The 20,691-nt window shown below is 40.2% G+C and overlaps 1 protein-coding gene across 7 annotated transcripts in view; it reads left to right on the forward strand.

Moving 5' to 3' along the window:
- Nucleotides 1–18,781, forward strand: part of dock10 (dedicator of cytokinesis 10) — a 68,563-nt gene extending 49,782 nt beyond the window's left edge. For 4 of the 7 annotated variants that reach the window (XM_067594736.1, XM_067594735.1, XM_067594734.1 and 1 more), the window contains 32 exons: nt 331–444; nt 661–732; nt 868–1,014; nt 1,316–1,399; nt 1,509–1,605; nt 2,801–2,833; nt 3,096–3,274; nt 3,956–4,072; nt 4,760–4,877; nt 4,974–5,095; nt 5,926–6,040; nt 6,407–6,473; nt 6,889–6,936; nt 9,148–9,258; nt 9,818–9,930; nt 10,013–10,128; nt 10,816–10,953; nt 11,078–11,260; nt 11,356–11,466; nt 11,545–11,760; nt 11,883–11,940; nt 12,645–12,746; nt 13,342–13,448; nt 13,629–13,751; nt 13,864–13,977; nt 15,364–15,510; nt 15,616–15,826; nt 15,985–16,175; nt 16,257–16,357; nt 17,109–17,247; nt 17,438–17,510; nt 17,705–18,781. In XM_067594736.1, coding sequence (XP_067450837.1) covers nt 331–444; nt 661–732; nt 868–1,014; nt 1,316–1,399; nt 1,509–1,605; nt 2,801–2,833; nt 3,096–3,274; nt 3,956–4,072; nt 4,760–4,877; nt 4,974–5,095; nt 5,926–6,040; nt 6,407–6,473; nt 6,889–6,936; nt 9,148–9,258; nt 9,818–9,930; nt 10,013–10,128; nt 10,816–10,953; nt 11,078–11,260; nt 11,356–11,466; nt 11,545–11,760; nt 11,883–11,940; nt 12,645–12,746; nt 13,342–13,448; nt 13,629–13,751; nt 13,864–13,977; nt 15,364–15,510; nt 15,616–15,826; nt 15,985–16,175; nt 16,257–16,357; nt 17,109–17,247; nt 17,438–17,510; nt 17,705–17,763 — 3,726 coding nt within the window. In that variant the 3' untranslated portion in view covers nt 17,764–18,781. The remainder of the gene's footprint in view (nt 1–330; nt 445–660; nt 733–867; nt 1,015–1,315; nt 1,400–1,508; nt 1,606–2,800; nt 2,834–3,095; nt 3,275–3,955; nt 4,073–4,759; nt 4,878–4,973; nt 5,096–5,925; nt 6,041–6,406; nt 6,474–6,888; nt 6,937–9,147; nt 9,259–9,817; nt 9,931–10,012; nt 10,129–10,815; nt 10,954–11,077; nt 11,261–11,355; nt 11,467–11,544; nt 11,761–11,882; nt 11,941–12,644; nt 12,747–13,341; nt 13,449–13,628; nt 13,752–13,863; nt 13,978–15,363; nt 15,511–15,615; nt 15,827–15,984; nt 16,176–16,256; nt 16,358–17,108; nt 17,248–17,437; nt 17,511–17,704) is intronic. The other 3 variants (XM_067594739.1, XM_067594740.1, XM_067594738.1) reach the window with 3 other exon arrangements.
- Nucleotides 18,782–20,691: the final 1,910 nt, after the last annotated feature.

A 20,691-nucleotide genomic window follows, 5' to 3' on the forward strand; every position in this document is an offset into this window, starting at 1 on the left:
TGGTGCCCAATTTGAACTGCTCTGTGTGTGTGTGTTTGTGTGTGTGCATGTGCCCGTATGCGTGTTCAGTGGAAAGGGGTGGGGGGGGGGCGGGGGGTTTACTGTAGCACGAATTGAGTAGTGGGCAGCTGTAATCAAACCACACTGATGTTTTCTTTTGTTTTTTTTAAATCCAGTTAGCAATATGGTAAACATTTGATTTGTCTTATTTCATGTTGCTGTATAAATGTAGTGTATTTGTTCATATGCATTTATAGTATTTGAGATTTCATTGTGTGTATTATCTACTGTATACCACTGACATCTTTTTCCTTTTATGTGCGTGTGTAGTATGTGTTCAAGTCAGAGGACCACGGCTTTAGGACAGTCCATGAGGAGTTGGCTAAGGGGATGACCTTTGACCTGAAGAGCAATGAGCAGGCAGCAGTCAGGAATGTCCTGAAGGTTAGTCTCATACCTTCTCTTCTGTACATTTACGTGATTTTTGCCCAAATTGAAATGCATAATTGTTGTTCATGCCTCTCAGTTCCCAAAGGAAATGGATTTAGTGCAGAATTCTCAGACAAAATCACATGTGCCTTGTCTGTTCTCATGCTGGATCAAATTAGACAGAAAATATTGGAGCGAGAATGACCTTTCTTTGAACCCTATCTCTTTCAGTTCTCTTGGTTCTTCTTTGAACTGATTGTCAAGTCCATGGCCCAACATTTGGTCAACTGCGACAAAGTAAAGGTAAGGTGGCATACTCTGCTACCTGCTATACTTGGAAACATAAATGGGTCACTATAGATCCTTTGCATATGTATAATATGACTCTGGGCATAGTGTATGATTTTCTTTTGCTAATTCTGTGTTTGTTTACTGCAGCTTCCCAGGCCCCAGCGTTTCCCCTCATCCTACCTGAGCCGTGTGGAGACTCTGGTGGAAACGGTGTCTGAACACATCTTCTGGAAAAACAAAGAACTGGGAGAAGAGACACGCAGTGCCAACTTAGCTGTGGCGGCTTTTGTAAAGGTTCGGGTAGAATGTTGATGATTTGTTTCTTTATTTCTGTATGAGAGAATGGATATACATTTAAAGTTAAATGAAACATCTGTAAAAAGCGAGTTCATTGTCTCTGTGGGTGGTTTTAAACTGTGAAGGCTACTGTACATATAGCTTATATTGCTCCGAGATGGATCAATGCCAACATATAAAGATAATGCTTCTTTCCATATACTAGTTTATCTATTGATTCCTCCATCGGTGTTAAATGATCTGTCTCTTGCTTTCTCAATACCTAATTTTGTATGTGTGTGTGTGTGTGTGTCTGCAGCGTTGCTTTACCTTGATGGACAGAGGCTTCACCTTCAAACTGATCAGCAACTACATTAACATGATCACTGCTACTGACAGCAAGGTAAAAACTTGATTGGAATTGATTTCAGGGAAACAGTGTTGTTTAGTGAAAATATACAGTATATAATTAATTGAAACATCATTCAACTAATATTTCTTGTGTCTGATAGGTCTTGTGTGAGCTGAAATTTGAGTTCTTGAGAGAGGTGTGTAACCATGAACACTACATTCCTCTCAGCCTGCCCTTGCCGTCCGCTCGCATCACAGGTAAGTGCCCAGTCTATGGGGCCTTTTACCTAGCCTTTATTCAAGAGCGTGTTCTTTCAATTTGAGAGCATGATTTATTGATTTCACATTCAGATTTAGTAATGCTTTCCCTCAAACCCTGCCCTCACACTCAAATAGCCCCTGCTTGCGCTTAGATTTGCTTTACATCTGCTCAAACTGTATGCTTACACTCAGATGTATTGATGCTTGCACAGATTTCCTGCTCCAGCTTCGGCTTGTGAAATGTCTGCTCTCAGGTTTCTGCTCTGCTCTTGGATTTTTTTATGTAACAACCCTGTCAATATTCCCCAACCAAAAGAATACCAGGTGTAGTGTTGACCAATGAAATAATCCCTGCCTCCTTGCCGGCGCGTTCGCTTTACTTCTTCAACCAGGCTCATCCACTCTCACTCTCCAGGGCTTTGTTAAATGTACTTCCCTTGCTTTCTTTACGACTTTTGGAATAAAAGGACAGTTAATATATATACCAGCACCCGTACTTTTTATTATAATAGCTACACTGATATATGTATACTGTATATATACATATATAAACTGTCCTTTAAAAGTAAGAGAAACGCATTTAATAAAGCTCTGGAGGGTGGGAGTGGATGAACCAGGTTAAAGAGTAACTGCCCGTATGGGACGCTCTAAGAGGTAAAGCGAATCCGCCTGCAAGGAGGCAGCGATCGTTTCATCGGTCAACAATAAAACTGGTCTTCTATTGTTTGGGGAATTTTGACAGGGTTGTTGCAAAAAAAAAAATCAGAGAGCAGAGCAGAAATCTGAGAGCAGACGTTTCACGAGTGCACAGAAGCAGCCTGACTTCAAGGAGAAGGGAGAAGAGCAGGAAAATTGTGTAAGCAACAATACATCTGAGTGTAAGCATACAGTTTGAGCAGATGCAAAGCAAATCTAAGTGCAAGCAGGGGCTATTTGAGTGCAAGGGCAGGGTTTTGAGGGAAAGCATTACAAAATCTGAACGTGAAATCAATATATCATGATCTCAAATTGAAAGACCATGCTTTTGAGTAAAGATCGGCTGAATAACCGTAGTGGAGTGACACTCATGTAGTGTTGATGTGTTAACTCAATCATACATCGAGTCGTCACTCACTCTCATTTGTCTATTAACACTCTGTCTCTCTCTCTTTCTTCTTCTGTCATTTCTTCTCACTTTATTTGTTCATATCAGACCATGCATCCCCAGAGCCACAAAGCACTCATGGTAAATATGTGCATTCATTCCTTTGTAATGTTGTATGTGTATAGTGTTGCTACAGTGTGTGCTACAGTGGTATGATGATAATGAAATTCATGGCAAATTGGCCTGTCACATTATTTGCTCTCTGTAACCACATTTTTATTTAGAAATGGATTAATTAACTCCCTGATGGAAAGCAAATATTGGCATGAGAATTATTTGAATCACATGCTGTTCAGTTAATTTCCATTTTAAATGTGGATTGCTTTTGTTCTTTTTTACTCAGTGTCAGTGCCTGAGTACAACCTGACAGGAGAGTTCTGCAGGAAGCACTTCCTGACCGGCCTGTTACTACGGGAACTGGGTCTGGCGCTCCAGGATGAACAGGACCTGAGACACCTAGCTTTGGCCACCCTAAAGACTCTAATGGCCAAACACTCTCTGGATGCACGTTATGCCACCAAGGTAGACAAAACGCATGTTTACATGGGAGAGAAACTAAAGAACATGAACAATGAATCATCTCACAGCTCACAGTAGAAATTCTTCCAACATGACTCACACAAACATATACAGACTGACATGTGATTGTTCATAGCAGCTGCGGGCGGCAGAGAAGATCTCTTGATGAATGCTGGGAAGTGTCCAGATCACATTGAGTCAGTAATCTGCTCTCTGCTAAACAGTACCAAATACAGCCAACCACAACACAACAACAGAGCTGTAGTCAGGGCCGAGACTGGCTCTAATCGAGTCTGAGTCAAAACCAAATGTGTGCTGAGACTAAATAGAAGCCAGTAGAGAAAAAATCTGGTTTGGTTAAAGACCACAACATTTTCTTGTCAGGATATATGAAATATTATGTAATTGCAGTGCTATTTATCTATTATCGACTCCTAAAAGATCATAGAGATGTGAACAGCCAAATAAAGCATCTTAAATACAAAATTAATCAACACTTCGTTTGAGAAAAACATCTACATGGAGACTTACTCGTTAAATATATAATTACTAGCTCTCTAGATTAAAGATTATGTTAATTTGTTGGGGGTATTACAAAATAATGTCACTTACTACAAAATACACACAAATCTTTTTATGAGACTTACTGTACATGACGCCCCCTTTAATTGACTGTCTTTTCAGGAGAAGCAGGCAAAAATTGCTTCTCTCTACCTGCCTCTGTATGGCCTGATCCTGGACAACATGCCTCGATTCTTCCTCAGGGACCTCTTCCCCATCTACTTCACCTCTAGCGACCAAGTAAGAGTCAAACTGAAAGATGGAATAATTGACTGATCAGCTGTGTAATGTCTTAAATGTGCAATGAAAAAATTACTTTTCTTTCCAGTCTTGGTTATTCATTGGCTAGTATTGTTGTTGGTTATGTTAACATGTTACTTACCTATAATACTGCATTGCAATGAATTTAGAGATGGAAACTGTGCTCAACACAACTTTAACCAGCATGAGCCAACAAAATAAACATTACTTAATTAGACCATTTACTGTACTTAAAATTCTGTTCTATGTAACTTCATCAGCTGGCCACAGTTTTGTTCCGTTCTTTGCAGCAGAGTCTCTCCTTCATAGTTGGTATAGGTTTGCACTGACTGTACAAATATCACCCAAATTATACAGTCTTGCTAGACGCTGTACGTTTTCGTCCCCTTCTATTTGATTTCCACACCATTAACAAAACTGCATGTACTCATTAATACAGTTACTGTTAACATTTAGTGTAAGATTGTTTAGATCATTTTAAATAAATGTATGCCTTTATTAAGAGGCTTGTGTTGCTTTGTCTAATGAATGCTTGTAAAACTGTCTCGCAAGTAACATGTTGTCATAACTAAAAGAACTGATTGGCTGAACTTTAAAATAATGAGACTCGGTTTGAACAAAAAAAAACCTGTAAATACCATTCTCTCTCATCTGCTCCACTACCAGGGCTCTCGAGATGACCTTAGTGTAGGAGGAGGAATTGCTGGAGCAGTGATTCCCGTCACTCGCCATGGCAACTCTGTGGATGCTTCCTTTTCCAAAGAAGTACTCAACTCCATCACAGGTAGTAGCGTGTGTGTAGCTGTCTGTCTATTTCTATGCATAAAGGTGTGAATGAGGGCATTGATGCTGACACCCCTCCCCCCCCATCCTCCACCAGCCTTCTCATCCTTAGCAGTTGCTACGGGTAACCAGACTGACTCTCGGGGTTCTCTGATCAGCGTGGACTCCAACCCTAGCAACAGTGACAGAAACAGTGAAAAGATGGACGGATGTGAGAAGGTGAGAAAAGAAAGGGGTTGCATGTTATTATGACATGTCTCATATGGTTCTTTATTTCTGGTTGTAGCAGAGGAGCAGCAAACAGATCTGTCAAAAGAAGTTAAATCATTTAGACACATTGGCTGTGTACATTTCATATAGGCTGTAATGTACATAGCCAGTCTTTTTCATTGTTGAGTCATTGATACTTACTACACTACATATGGGTTTCTAGAAGAGCAGTATTCATCCTGGTGGGCTACAAATCTAAGATGCTGATCTTGTTATCACAATGTTACCTGTTTGGGTGGGGCTAGGGACCTCTCTCCTCATTTCCTGTCACCTTTCTATTGTGTACTGTGTAATAAAGGCTAAAAAAAACAGCCAAAAATATTTGATAAAAAGAAAATATCAAGAGGACAGCTGCCACCATCACCCGTAGATAATTTTGACCAGACAACAAAAAGAAGTAATTTTTTATTGATTTCATTTTATTTATTCTGTTAACTGTTCAGTTATATTTTCTGTAAATATTTCCCAACATGAATGTCTAATGCTGTTTCCAGACCTTCTCCAGACTGGCCTGGAATAAAAATCTGGTGGGGAATGGCTGAAACGTTTATTGAACCATTTATTTGTTGGCCTAAAAGTAGTGAAATTCAAATAGATTTAGTCTACAAAAGTATTGCATCCGCTCATAAAATACCCATTATTTGTACGTTTTTAATTGTTAACCAACTTGCTAAAACCCACAAATTCACATAAAAAATACAGAGGACATGACCTCAGTTTCCTCAATGGCTGCTTCCATCCTGATACAAACTGTATATGTTTTGGATGTTTGTCCTCAGTTTGCTCGGCCCCAGTCCCTGATAGGCTACGGTTCTCGTTGTGACAAGCTGGACCAGGCAGAAACCCGAAGCCTCCTCATGTGCTTCTTGCACATCATGAAAACCATATCTGAGGGTAAGAAATTACATTTTTACAAACATTCATACACAGGATTTACACAATCCAGTCCAGACCCTTGTCCAAGAGTTGTTTTTTTTAAGATTTGTTCTACTACTTGTTTGAGTTTCCCACTTACAGTGGATCAACAGAGGTCAAGAACTTAAAAAATAATACTTATTATATTGTAGATATTGACTGAATTGTACTAATAAAGTGACTCTTGTCCATGTGTCCTTTACACAGGTTAAAACACTAATTATTGGTAACTGTTTGTCTTTTTCGGTCATTCCAATAGTTAGTATAAAAGCTGCAATGCCAATTGGCTGCCACTCTAGAAATCTTCTACGATGTAACATATTTTCTTCTGTTGCTTGTTTCCAGATGTGCTGGTGTCCTACTGGCACCGGGCCATTCATCAGGAGATCTCAGACTTCTTTAACATCCTGGAGTAAGTGCTCTTCTTTCTTCCTCGCAGAGTGTTACCACAGCTCCTTTTAGGCTGACTAGTGATACTGCGAACACAGACGAAAAAAAAAACACTGAGACAGGCTGAGTTGGGGACAGACGCTTGAGAAGAGAAAAAAGGGGACTGCAGCCAAAAGGGAACAGATGAAAGTAATGACACAGTGAGAGAGAGAGAGAGCGAGAGAGAGCGAGAGAGAAGAAAAACAGACTGCAATTCCAATGAGAGCTCCCTCTCCACTGAACAGTGCAGTAAATTAACTTTCTGTTTCCTGTTTGTGTCAGCATCTAAAGTGTACTGTTACAACTCAGTTCTATCACATGTGCTCCATTTATCCTGTGTTCCTAACTCACAAAACACACAGAAACACAAGCATTTTTTGCATTTTATTTTTCTTCAGGCTGTGTCTTCAGCACTTCAGGTTTCTGGGAAAACGCCACATAGCCAGGTAAGTGTGCGCTGTACATCGCCTTCTCCGACACAGAGGTGGACCAGGTCTCGTTTAAATGCACTTATAATAACGCTGAATATATGGAAACAGCTTATTAACTCGACATACATGCTACAGCAAAAGGTTGTAACACCCCCACCCACTGATACATAATTCATATAATCATGCGCACACATGAATGCACACATGTGCAAATGAAGCCACACACACATGTGCAAACACACACAAACAAATGAATGAGACACAGTCAGGCAGAAATACTAATATGTGTTCTGTATGCGTGTGCACACCCAGGGATGAGCTTCAAGAGGGGAAGAGGTAAAGGAGGGAAGAAAAGGAGAGAGGGGGGAGGTGAAACTCCTGGATCTTGCTGTTGAGAGCAAAGCACTGCTGGATATTGTACTGTAGTAGTTGGCAAGCACAGGATGGGGGTTGCTATCGTGTGTGTATGTGTGCGCACGCCTGTGCTCTTACTGGAGCTGAGCCATTGGCACTGTTAGACTCATCCATCTACTGGTTCCTCCCAGCTAATTAAATTAGCCCTCTTTTTCCTTTCAGCAATAAGATGCTGAGATGTAAGCCAACAAAAGGCTGGGAGAACACACTGCTTTACTGTGCGTGGAAGCATTAACAGAATAAAGATAGCTGGAAGCCTAGCTTGCACTCTCAGACATAGCTGAGCCTGTCTGGAGCTGCTAGCTACTTAACATTCGTCTGTAATACCAGGCCATGGGGGATTCACAGTCTTACGCCTGTGTCTGTCTCAGTCTCTCTCTCTGTTAGCTCTTTGATGCCTGGCTGAATCAGTGTGGGCACCCATTGAAGTTCAGGGGCGATGAATTACAAGCTAGGGAGACTAGTCAGACAACCTATCAGACAACAAATCAGTCATTAAGTTAGGTGGTGATACTACAGTTTAATCCCAGACATTCCTCTGACATATCCTGTTTCTGTTAGATCAGGGAGCCTCATTTCCTTAACTTTTGCCGTATTTAACACTCAAGATCACATACACACACCTATAGGCACATCTACATGCACATGCACAATATACAGTAGAAGTAACAGACAAATAACACTAAACTGTAATATTTTCTCCATGTTCGACCTTGCTGTTGTAGTCTCCGCTGCATTGCATGCCTCATACTGTACCCTCCCCCTCTGTGCATGCTGCTGATAATGGATTGTTAGTGTGACTGCACATTTATTGATGTCCTGTTGCATCAAGTAACCCTTTCTGTATTGACATACAAGATAAATAAACATTTATGCTGATACTGTATAGTAGTTTTGTTTGCTCTTGACATCCTTTACCACGTTTGCCTCATTGATGTTGCATGTCGACCTTGTAGCCCTCTGTTTCCATATCCTGCCTCAGCCTGCCTGGCTGCACTCCACCTGCTGCTTGGCTTGTCTCACTTTCTTTAATCGGGCTTTGAGGCAGTTGTGTTGATTGGCTTATACAATAGTTGTCTTCTTTCTTTGCCTGGCAAAGGCGCCATTTGTTTTATGGCAGTAGTTTCTGATCTAGCTTCATTTAGGCATCAAAAGATGACATATTTAAACATCTGTTTGTCGAGATCCAGTTACTAAGCTGATTTGTGCTGCAGCTTAACTGGCATTTGGTGTCATCACATCTATACATCTAAATCTCCATGCTGTCCAGTGTTATACATTAATGCTGACCTCAAGCCTCTACTCATCAATAACACTCTAACAAGAGTTGATATAACTTTTACACAGTATTATACTAATGGAAAACTAAAACCATCGACTCTGCTATACCACTAACCTTTCCATCTGGCTGTGCGTTTGCGTGTCAGCTCATATTGCCTTTCTATATGAGCTGTTTGATCCTTCTTTCTGACCCCATCCACACGCATCACACCAAGGTCAAATTGGACTTTTCCTGTTTACTTTCAGCATTTCATTCAGCCTTGCTGGAATACAATGTGGCCTAGTTGCTATAAACATGTAACAAGGTAACAAAAGTGCGAAAAGAATTGCTGCATTGCAAAGTGTTTACATTTACACTTAAGTGTTTAAGTGGCTAAGTTTTATTGACTGCAGGCATGCTCAAGCAAATGCTGCCATGCCACACACAGTGAATATAACTGACTAATGATGTTGGACACAATAACACTAAAACAATGATGGTCTTAACTAAACTAACTAATGTTAGCTTTGATGTGATTGGCTCGTGAACAGGAAGCTAGCAGCGGCACTAAAGCTGGCCCAGGCTACGCAGGCCAATGGCACCCTGAAGGGCTCTAACCACCCCTCCCACTCCACTCAACCCTCAAGCCTCTTCCCACAATGGTAATCACCCTCCTCCAGGAAAACTGACCTCACCTCAGCCATGATGACAGAGTTAAGCTGTTTAAAGATACTGAGTCTCTGGTTACTGAAATCATCCTTACAGCTAAAGATTCAAAATGTAAAGCTTTTATTTATTGCAAGAAACTCCAGATTACTGAAGTACAAGTTTAACCTAAATGAGCAATGTTAACACTTTTAGATAAATACATACTTGTCCTGTGTATATCCATCATTGATGTGATCACTGCGTGTTTTCATGTTATATACTGTAACTGTGTTCTCAGCATGTCCCTCCTCATACCTGCAGTGTTTTGTGTGATTATGCCAGTCGTTGTCTCTGTACTCTCATGTGTTCATAGGCTTCCAATAACAGCAAATCCTTGGGACATGGATGCCTTATATATTTACCTGCCTATGCGAATATACAAAATTAGTTTCCACATATAAATCCAGGCATTTAGTAGTATATTTGCTGCAGGTTAATTTAAACAAGTATTTAAAAAAAAACGTGTGAGTACTGTGATTGATACTAGCCGCTGATCACTGCTGTTACCACTAGGATGGCATCATCTGGAGGTGAAGGTCATAGACATGCTCGCTCCCAAACTATGCCCATCATCAGGGGCAAGAACGCTCTCACCAACCCCAAGCTGCTGCAGATGATAGACACAGGTAAAACACACACATTCATTCTAAATCAGGCTAAAGAGTTCATGTGATGGATTGAGTTATTAATATTTGACTCTGTTTCCAGATGGAAATATTCAGGATGGGGATACATTAAGTCCTACAGATATTGAGGCGAACTTGTCCACTGAGGTGTCCCTCACTGTTCTGGATGTACTAGAGCTCTTTGTTCACCATCACAAGGTCTGTGGTCCTTTTACAGTTTACAACCTGAAACTACATTCCACACCATACGCATACTGTATCTGTTTTGTACTTTTTTAAGGAGAATTTATTTCTATTCATGTTATATGCTATACATACAGTACATACTGTATACCTGTAATATGGCAAGCCTCTGAATTGGACATGACATGCAAATAAATCAATTTAAATGTATTTGCTTTGGCTTTACCAGATATTTCTGGTAGATATTCTACCCTTTAAAATCAAATAATAAAATTTCATTTTGGTGTTGTAACTATAAAACAAACAGAAATTTCAAATCATATTTTTATTCCAGCATCTTGATAAAAACAAAAAAACAGTGTTTATTCTCATATCTACTACCATCATTTTAAGTACATGGACCAACTGTTTACAGTATATACTCTACAGTACAACATATTATTTGAGTACAAATGAAATGTTTGTAGTTGTGGTGGCTCCAGCCTGAAATGTAATGTAATGTATGCCATTCACACCTCTCATTATACATGTCAAGTCAATGATACTCTACTGCCATCTGGTGGCAGGAAGAATTTCTTTGTTCATTGAACTTTAAGCAGTCTTTGCTTTTCACTTTATTTCACTTAACTTAAGAAAAAAGTTGCTGAAGTTGAAAATGTTATAGTTAAATATATGTTCTGTTTTTCTTTACCATGCCTGCAGAAGCAGCTGTTGCAGGATGAAGGACAGAATGCATTGATGAAGAAGGTGCTGGACACCTACTTGCTCTTCTTTCAGATCAACCAGTCAACCGCCACTCTACGGCATGTCTTTGCTTCGCTCAGGCTCTTCGTACAAAAGGTCCTCTATATAAGCATACACACACGCGTGCACATCACATCAAATACACAAATATTTGTTGTTAACAAGCAACAAATAACATCTGCATTTCTCCTGTGTGCTTCATCGTTTTCTCTTTCTGTAGTTCCCCAATGCATTCTTCCAGGGTAAAGCAGACCTGTGTGGCTGTCTGTGCTATGAGATCCTCAAGTGCTGTAACCATCGATCAAGCTCCACCCAGACGGAGGCTGCTGCCCTGCTGTATTTTTTCATGAGAAAAAACTTTGAGTTTACTAAGGGCAAATCTATAGTCCGCTCACATCTCCAGGTCAGTGACAAGTATATCATTTCTATATTGTGTGCTATGTGAATAATGTTTTCAGAGCAACATTTACCTCATCCCCTACTCCTCTCTCCACTCAGGTTATCAAAGCAGTGAGCCAGTTGATAGCAGATGCAGGCATTGGAGGCTCGAGATTTCAGCAGTCTCTGGCCATCATCAATAACTTTGCCAACGGAGATGCACCACTCAAGGTAGAGCGGGTCAAAGCTACTGTCATATTACAGCTGTCTACACGTTGTCATGGTACTTAACAAAATACTTTTCCACAGAGCACTCCATTCCCAGCCGAGGTGAAAGACCTGACAAAGCGGATCAGGACAGTTCTGATGGCCACAGCCCAAATGAAGGAGCATGAGAAGGATCCAGAGATGCTGGTGGATCTGCAGTACAGTCTGGCCAACTCCTACGCCAGCACCCCCGAGCTTCGCCGCACCTGGCTGGAGAGCATGGCTAAGGTCCACGTGCGCAACGGCGATCTCTCTGAGGTAAAAAAAATGTTAAATTTTTTAGAGTGCACTTACAATAGGTTTCAGGATGGGGTCAGAAAGTGTCACAAATGGCTTTTAGAGTGAAGCATTAATTTAATTTGATGGTGTCTTTCCTTCAGGCTGCCATGTGCTACATCCACATCTCAGCCCTGATCGCTGAATCACTGAAGAGGAGAGGTTAGTGCACATGTGCTGCTGCTTTCACTTTGCAAGCTGTATATCAGCACGGTGTGTGTGTGTGTGTGTGTGTATGTGTATGCACAAATACCTGTGCGTATGCAGTGCTATAGTGTGTGCATCTTTGCAGACTTGGTAACATCTAACGAGAAAGTCAAATCACATCCATCTTTTATCAATTAACCAACCTTTCTATCTTTGCTAACATGGGCATTGCAACTTTCGGGCATCATTCCTTCATATCACCATTGGGGGTTAATTTGTATGTTTGAAAGTGACTTGAGTGCGTCTTTGAATGGTGAACATAAGGAAGAAACCCATGGGGAAGGAAGATTGAATCTCTGTCTGCCAACTAGTAGTATAGACCTGTCTTTGCATCCAAATGCCTTTCCCATGTATTACTGACTTCCACACGTTTTGCTGTGCCGCATGTCTATCAACAAATCTGATTGCTCTTATGTGTGCATGCTTCCTCATTTAGACCACATCATGTGTCTATCTATTGCTACGTGTGCCTGACATCTTTCTGCATGCACTGTACGCACTGAGCCTGCGTGTTGATAGCTAGCGTAGCATGCCAGCTGCTTGGCTGTTTGGTGAATCTCTCAACAGCCTTGTCCTTGAGAATAAAAGGCAAAAGCAAGTGGACGTCAACTTTGTAAACCTCCTCCTCCTCCTCCTCCTCCTCCCCTCCTACCAAACAGGCTACTGGAGAGCTGACAAGGCCAGGATGTCCAGTGTGTCCCCTGAAGAAAGCCCCGTCTTTAACTGTAGCTCCTTACTAACTACCTCCCGAGATCAAGACAGTGAGTGTGTGCGCCTGGGGCCTGCTGGGTGGTGGGGGTTGGGAGTTCGTAACATAGGGATGGAGAGACAAGGGACTGTGGGAGGAAGAGGGTCTGTACTGACATGTTGAAACCTCTTGCAATTGGGTGGATAGTGTTGATATTGAGAGGTGGACATGTTTTGGATTGAGGAGACATCGGGATGTCAGGTGCCATTTCAAATCTTAACCACTCCATTGTTGGGTAATGTTTTCAGGACCACTGTTCTTGCCTTAATGATATGAGATTGTATCAAGATGTCACTTATTACTTTCACTGGTTTAGCTTCACTGTTCACTCAAGTCTCACTGGATAAGATGTTCAGTGTCACTGGGATCTGATATGAAGCACGCTCACGTTTGATGTTTTTAATTTTGTTTGAGTCTGCAAAAATGGTTTGAGTTACATTGAATGCTTGACTGGGAAAAACTATAACATTTCTTGTATTTTAATACAAGAATCTTTGTGTTGTGTATGCTTATAAGCTGAACATAACACCTTGTAATAATGTGTGACTGGGTATCTTTGGAATTACTTGCTAACTTTCCCTGATGTCACTTTCACTTTGAAACCCCAGCGTCGTTCTCTATGGGCTGGGCAGCATTTATGTGCATCAGTCCTAATGTCAAGGAGGAGGGTGCCATGAAGGAAGACACTGGTACACAAGACACACCCTATACTGAGGTCAGTGTTAGCCTTTAATCTTGAACAAAATTTCACAAATGACCTCCATTTTGCTCTGTGAAGTAGCATTTTATTATCATAATCATTGATGGAAATTTGAAAGGATTTGGTGTGATGTGATTGTGGCATGGCAGTAAATGGGATTGCTTTCTCTTTAATTCTGTATCTTTTACTGTGTAGGACACCCTGGTAGAGCAGCTGGAGCTGTGTGTGGACTACCTGTGGAAATCTGAGAGACACGAGCTCATCGCTGACATCAACAAACCTGTGATTGTTGTCTTTGAAAAGAGGAGAGATTTTAAGGTAAATTTTGCTCTACACTTTGTGTGTGTGTGTGTGTGTGTGTGTGTGTGTGTGTGTGTGTACTGTATGTGCATGAGGAGCAGAATTTAATCTTCTGTGTTTGTACCCACAGAGGCTGTCAGAGCTGTACTATGACATCCATCGCTCCTATCTGAAGGTGACTGAGGTGGTGAACTCAGAAAAGCGTCTCTTCGGTCGCTACTACCGTGTAGCTTTCTATGGACAGGTGAGGGACACTACTTTAGTTATTGTTGAAAGTACACATTTACATGGACACACTTATACACACCTCTACACATATAAAAACCACATTTACGAACTCTTGTTAATGCTACAGCAGAACACCTTAATCCTAAAGATGGTAGATGAATTTACTCAGTTACTCATTATGCGTCGCACTGTGCTATACAATTGAATGTACTGGTTCATGCAAGTATGAAGAACAAAACATAAACTTATAGGTTCTAAAAGTAAAATACTGTATGCCGTAGGAAGCCACAACATATGTCATGCTCCTCAACTCGCAATGTTGTTTTTTGTGACTTTAAAATCAACAGGAACATTTCTTTCCATAAACAACGTCCCTGTCTGGATAAGACTGGACACAGTTTCTGTAAAGAGACTTTGCTGTTTAGTGTTTCCATAGTAATTTTGGTGTTTGCAGGGCCATAAGTCAAATACCCTTCATCACTATCATAACTATCAGATAGATGAGTACAGCTGCAGCTGCATATTATGGGTAAATTGTGTCCTGGTTTATCTTTGAATCCCTGGCTTTATCTGTCAGGAAGCATTGTGTGGTTTGGTCTTGCTCTGTATCCTTGACACAGTTTCCTGTTTGTTAATGAGGAGATCGTATTTCTATGCAGGTATTAGAGAGCTCTGAAGTGAAGAAAGAGCATAAAAAGCTGATAATAAGGATATGAAATTCTCTGATGACGAAAAGAGGAGAAAGATAGAATCTTGTGCTAGTAAAGCATGTAGATAGAAAGTTAATGAGACCGGATTTTTTTTTTTTACTGAGTCAGTGTCCTTAATTTCTCTGTCTGCTCTTTTCTTCCTTTTTATTATATTCTATTTCAAGATTGCGGTAAGTTTTGTGTGTCTTTGATTTTCCATTTTCCTCTGTGCTAACCGCTCTTACCTCTCCTTTCCTTCTACCACTATTAACATGTGCTGCTCTTACCCTTTGAAAGGTTTGTTTCAAGCTTGCCGTGGTCTTGACTTCCTTTAATCTCCAATTATGAAGTTGTTTCCTCCTCAAACATTAAGAAGTGTCAAACAGCTGCCGCAGACAGGAAGATATTATCTAATAAACCTCATTCACCTTTGACCTCTGACTCCAGTGGTGCTTTGAAAATTTACCTCTGATATATCCCATTCAGCACTTAACACTGACACCTTGTTAGTGCTGAGTTGCTCTAACAAAATGGCAAAATGTCTTGTGGCCTTTATGTTGTACAACCAGTGTCTCAAGAAACCACTAGGGGGCAACATAACTGTTGTGACAGCAAAAGCAGCATCATTTAAATATTAAACGTGCATTGCTTACACACAAACATCTACCCATGCATTTGCTAATTAGTATGTGTTTGTGTCTGTGTTCTGAAAGGGTTTCTTTGAGGAAGAGGAGAGCAAGGAGTTCATCTATAAAGAGCCGAAGCTGACGGGGTTGTCGGAAATCTCCCAGAGATTACTTAAACTCTACTCAGACAAGTTTGGAGCCGATAACGTCAAGATGATTCAGGACTCCAATAAGGTAACTAATATTAGAGAATTCTGTCTTGTTTAGAAGAGTTTTGGTCTTTGTCTAGCAGTTGCTAACTTCACATTTTATTCCTTGCTTAACATTTTGTGACAAAAGGTAAATCCCAAAGACCTGGATCCCAAGTTTGCCTACATTCAGGTGACATACGTGGTGCCCTATTTTGACGAGAAGGAGCAACAGGAAAAAAGGACAGATTTTGAGAGACATCACAACATCAACCGCTTTGTGTTTGAGACACCGTTCACTCTGTCAGGGAAGAAACACGGAGATGTGGAGGAGCAGTGCAAGAGACGCACCATATTGACAAGTGAGTATTTGTTTATTTGCTTCTGTGACTGGATAACTGTCACACTGTATGTCCCAGGTATACAGTATGGAAACACTTCCCCCTATAAACAAACAAGATGTACACCGTCTGCTAATAAAATTTCAGTTTATACAGCAGACTGTCATTTCTCTCTTCAGCGAGTTCCAGCTTCCCCTACCTGAAGAAGCGCATCCAGGTGGTGGAGCAGCAGAGCACAGAAATGAACCCCATTGAGGTAGCCATAGATGAGATGTCACGTAAAGTCTCTGAGCTCAACCAGCTCTGCAACATGGAGGAGGTGGACATGATCCGGCTGCAGCTGAAACTGCAGGGCAGCGTCAGCGTCAAGGTGTGGATTCCTTTGGCATTAAGACACACTTATTTGATTTTTGGTGCTTTGTTTTGTCTCACCTGATCTTCCTCCTTCCAGGTGAATGCAGGGCCTATGGCTTATGCCAGGGCATTTTTAGAAGAGAAGAATGCCAAGAAATACCCAGACAACCAGGTCAAACTGCTCAAGGAGATCTTCAGGTAGGATTTTACTATATAGTACCTTTAAGTGTGGCAATTTTTATTCCTAGCATAAAAAGTCTGAAATGTGAGCATTTAATATCAAAGCCAATCACTCAGTCTGTATGGAGCTTAATTAGGGCAAATGTTTGATACAAGGGAATCCCATACATTACTGTATAATGAGACTAAATAAATAGTATGCCTATGCTATGTCATACAGGTATACATGCAGTTTGTAGTTCCCAAGTTCTACAAATAGGAAACTGTATGCATATGGTACAATATTTTACAAAATGTGAACATAGATCATTACAAAAAAAACAACCAAAATATCAAAAATATAAATCCATACCGAAAATATGCTGCACTTACAGTTTTTGATGACAAACTAGTCTCATTTTTATGGCACTTGAACACTTATTTTTAAGTCACTTTGGACGAAAGCATTAAATATGTGTAAATAAAAGGATAGGAAATGTTTAAAAAAAAACAACCCAAAAAACAATGATTTTTGGTCTTCTTTTACCTTAGTATTTGGTTATAAATGCAACAATGAAAAAGTAACACTGTGACAGTGTTTAATGCTCACACCCATCAGGCAATCATGTTTATGTTTAATCATTGGCAAGATGTGTTAGAGCGTAATAGTTTTTTACAATATTACTTTTTGAAAGAAAATCCTAATTACTCCCAGTGAATAAAGGTCAAGTTGAATGGTGTAATTCGCAGCACCGATAATCAATCAAGCAACTTCATTTGCCCCATGCAGGCAGTTTGCAGAAGCCTGTGGTCAGGCGCTGGATGTCAATGAACGTCTGATCAAGGAGGACCAGCTGGAGTACCAGGAGGAGATGAGAGCTCACTACCGGGACATGCTGACTGAGCTGTCTGGCATCATGAATGAACAGGTCTCACAAAGCAATGACCAATGAGTGTTGAGACTCACGTTTTTTCCCACACTGTTGCCATTTTTCACTGTTTCTTTACATGGCATAATAAGCATCATCTCATGTGCATTTTGCATTTTCTTACATATTAGTTTCGGTTATGAATTATTTTACTTCTTCACCTCTTTTCCAACTTGTCCTTTAATTGCAGCTGCAAAAAAGTGTTCTTGCCTCCAGTACCTCCTCTCTCTCTAACAGCTCTCTTTCTGCTCTTTCGAAAACTGGTATGTCATGTCATCAAATTCCCTCATGAAAGACATTATCTGTCACCTTGCTGCCTGCTTTCCCTGCTTCACCTTTCTGCCTATACATAAGCCTAACCCAGTCAATCCAAGAGCCAAACTGTTAGTCTTGATACTGTTCAGCATCTGAATTTTCCTATTCCAATGCCAGCTTTTTTATTCTTGCTCTTGTCCAGATTCCTCACACAAGACAACCAGGAACGGAACGGCACAGCGCCTACTGAATGGCCAGTAGACTCACAGGAAATTCTTTCTTGCCAGGGAGGACATTTTTTTTCTCCCATAAATGGCTTTGGAGTGCCAGTTTGAGCCTCAAAGCAGCTCTTTTGCTTGTTTCTGACTGTAGTTGCTTCCTGCTGCAGCTAGCAGCAGACTAGTGGAACTGTGACTGATGGCAAGTGTAGAGAAAACAAGGGAAGAAGTGTGTAGACTGTGGTCGTGGTAGTCTGTAGTCCTGTCGTTGAACGTTGACTATCTGCAGTAGAGGCCAGGCTGCTGGACTGTTAGCTACTGTTTGTTTTGGTTTTAGAGACTCGATCCATGTGTAGTATGGATTCCCCTGCCCTGCCAACTGATTCATCAGCTTACATACTGACACATACACACTCACAAACAAAAACATACGGTGCATATGTTCATACAACCCAGCACACAAACACACAACATGCGCCTTCTCTCCACAACCCCGTCCCTTTAGAGAACAGTGACCTTACTGAGCTTGAGGTGCGTTCAGCTCTACGTGTAATTCTATATCTGCGTCTTTCTGGTGCATTTTGACGACAATTTTTAAACTTTTTTTCTGTGGAATATCATTGTACTTCAAACTATCGGAAGAGATCTTGTAAGCTAGACTAATGTGAAAAGAAAAAAAAAGATTTGGGTTACAGATCTTAACGAACCAAGCATTTGAAGAGTTGAATGCACCTCTAGTTCCTGTTTGAATGTAGAGCAGCTCCACATTGCTACTTTGTATCCTTGCTAACATTCTGGAAATATCAGCTTGCCAATTTTCAAATGGAAACAAAAAAAAGATATGTTTTGTAACATTTTTATGATTGAAATTGCATTGTTACTGTTATTATTTCATGTACTGTTTTGAATTGTAAATAAGAAATATTAATATTTAAAATGTTTGAAATGTTTCTTTTTATAAAATATACAATATATAAATATTTGTTTAGCTGAATTAAAAAAAGAACAAAAACTAAAGTTTTATGTATAACATTGAAATAAAAATTTGTTAATGTCCAAAACTCATGACTGTATTTCATTAATAATTCCCTCTGTGCTGTACTACTCCAGACTGTTCCTTGACATTTCTTCACCTGCAACATCGGTGTTGGACTTTGCACCTTATCTTCAGATCACATATCCTCTTACTATAGCTATAAGGAGACTACACTAGTTCATTGACACTTTCCTTTCTATATCTGTATCAGCCCAGGTTTCCAATCATGTTGAAGGAGTAAAATAGCTTTTTGAAATTAAACTGTGCTTTTGCTGCAGCTGTGTTCTCCAGCCTCTCATATCCTGTCTATTGACCAGGCCTGAAACCAGGCAGCAGCTAATTATGGGTAATTGTGAGGTCCTTCGCCTGCACAATAGATGGAAATGTATGAAACAGAAATGTGTAATGAGCAAGCTCAGACTCAAACAATGAAAAAGAAAATCACTTTTTGCCTCGGTTCATGGTGAAGAAGATAATATACAATGGCTATGTGAATTTTAAATTCATCAGCTTCTAATATAAACTGTATTGTTTCTCCCTCTAAACCACCATTTGTCACGTATGGAGCCATACCAGTGCAGTACAAGTAAATCCTCACCTCTTAGTTGTGCTCTTTATTGTCTGCGATCATATTTTCTTCGAGAAGTAAATGTCCCTCGATTTACTTAATATATTCAGAGATATTTTCCTTAAAAAAGGCCAGTCCAGAAGATGAAAAGACTCTGCTACTTCAAAGCAGCCACATGAAAGAGGTCAATGCTGTTTCTGAGCAGAAGAAAGCTGCCTGGCTGTAGGTCAGCCTGCCATGTTATCTCTCCACCATATGTCACAAGCACAGTGCTGCTATGTTTCTACCTTGAAATGTAAACATGTCAAACAGTCATTTTATAACTCAGGCACTGACTACTGTTGGAAATGGCCGACTCTGAAAGCAATAGTGCTTTGTTTTGGATCATTGATTTCTTTTTCATTCAGGGGAGGTTAGAAGAAAGTCAGTAGCCAAATGACTCTAAATCTGAGCAGTTCAGTTTAGATGTGATGGAGCCCAGAGGCTCTCATGCTGACTTCTCTGTGTGTCTGTTTCTGATTGTTTGTTGTGTTTGCCCTGCAGCTTTGTTTTCTTTGGTGCTTTGTGTTTTCATTTTGAGTCAGTGTTGCACTATAAGGACAATGGAAGAATGAACTTCCAGTATTTTGCTTGTGTGTAGGCATCTCAGATTTTATCTTCAAATAGAAATTAGTGAAGAGGATAATTCTGTTTTAATTAATAACTGGAAGACAATTGGATGAGTTTTTGCATCAACATCTGTACTCTCAATAAAAACTGATTTGCTGTTTGTTAAAGATCCCCTCCACACAGGTTTTAATACGTATAAAAAGACTCTGGATTGGATAATAATTAGTGTCTAATATGGTTTTTCCACAAAATTCCCTTGTTAGAAATTCTTAAAATTTAATCTTACTCTTTACCTCATTGAAAACTTCTGGCTCTATGAATATGCAAATATTGCTCATTTCAAAATTTGAATTTGTTTTTTTTTGAAATTGAAATTTTTTCTCAAGTTTTCCTGGTCACTTGTTTGATTTGCATATTGGACCACGAATGGCTTCCAAACAAGTAGCGATGTCACAAATCACGCTAATACATTCGCTCCTTAAACTCAGATTTAAGGTGAACTCAGAGAAACTTTCTCCCTTCAGCAGATGAATGTGAAAACATCCTTCTAGTGTCAAACTCTGCACATACTGTAAGTCATTCTGCACAGTGAAGCTCAGAAATCCATGTGAAATAAAAATAAGCAACACTGTTGAGTGAAGGGGGACTTATAGTATTTTTTTGTGTAACTGCTATACCTAAAATGACTCTTGGTTGTATGTTGTTTTGTCTGGAGTATCAAAGTTCATGCTCTGTTTGCCTTTCTGTTACTGCAAAGG

The sequence above is a fragment of the Thunnus thynnus genome, chromosome 7 (assembly GCF_963924715.1).
Source record: "Thunnus thynnus chromosome 7, fThuThy2.1, whole genome shotgun sequence".
In the NCBI taxonomy this organism is placed as follows: domain Eukaryota; kingdom Metazoa; phylum Chordata; class Actinopteri; order Scombriformes; family Scombridae; genus Thunnus; species Thunnus thynnus.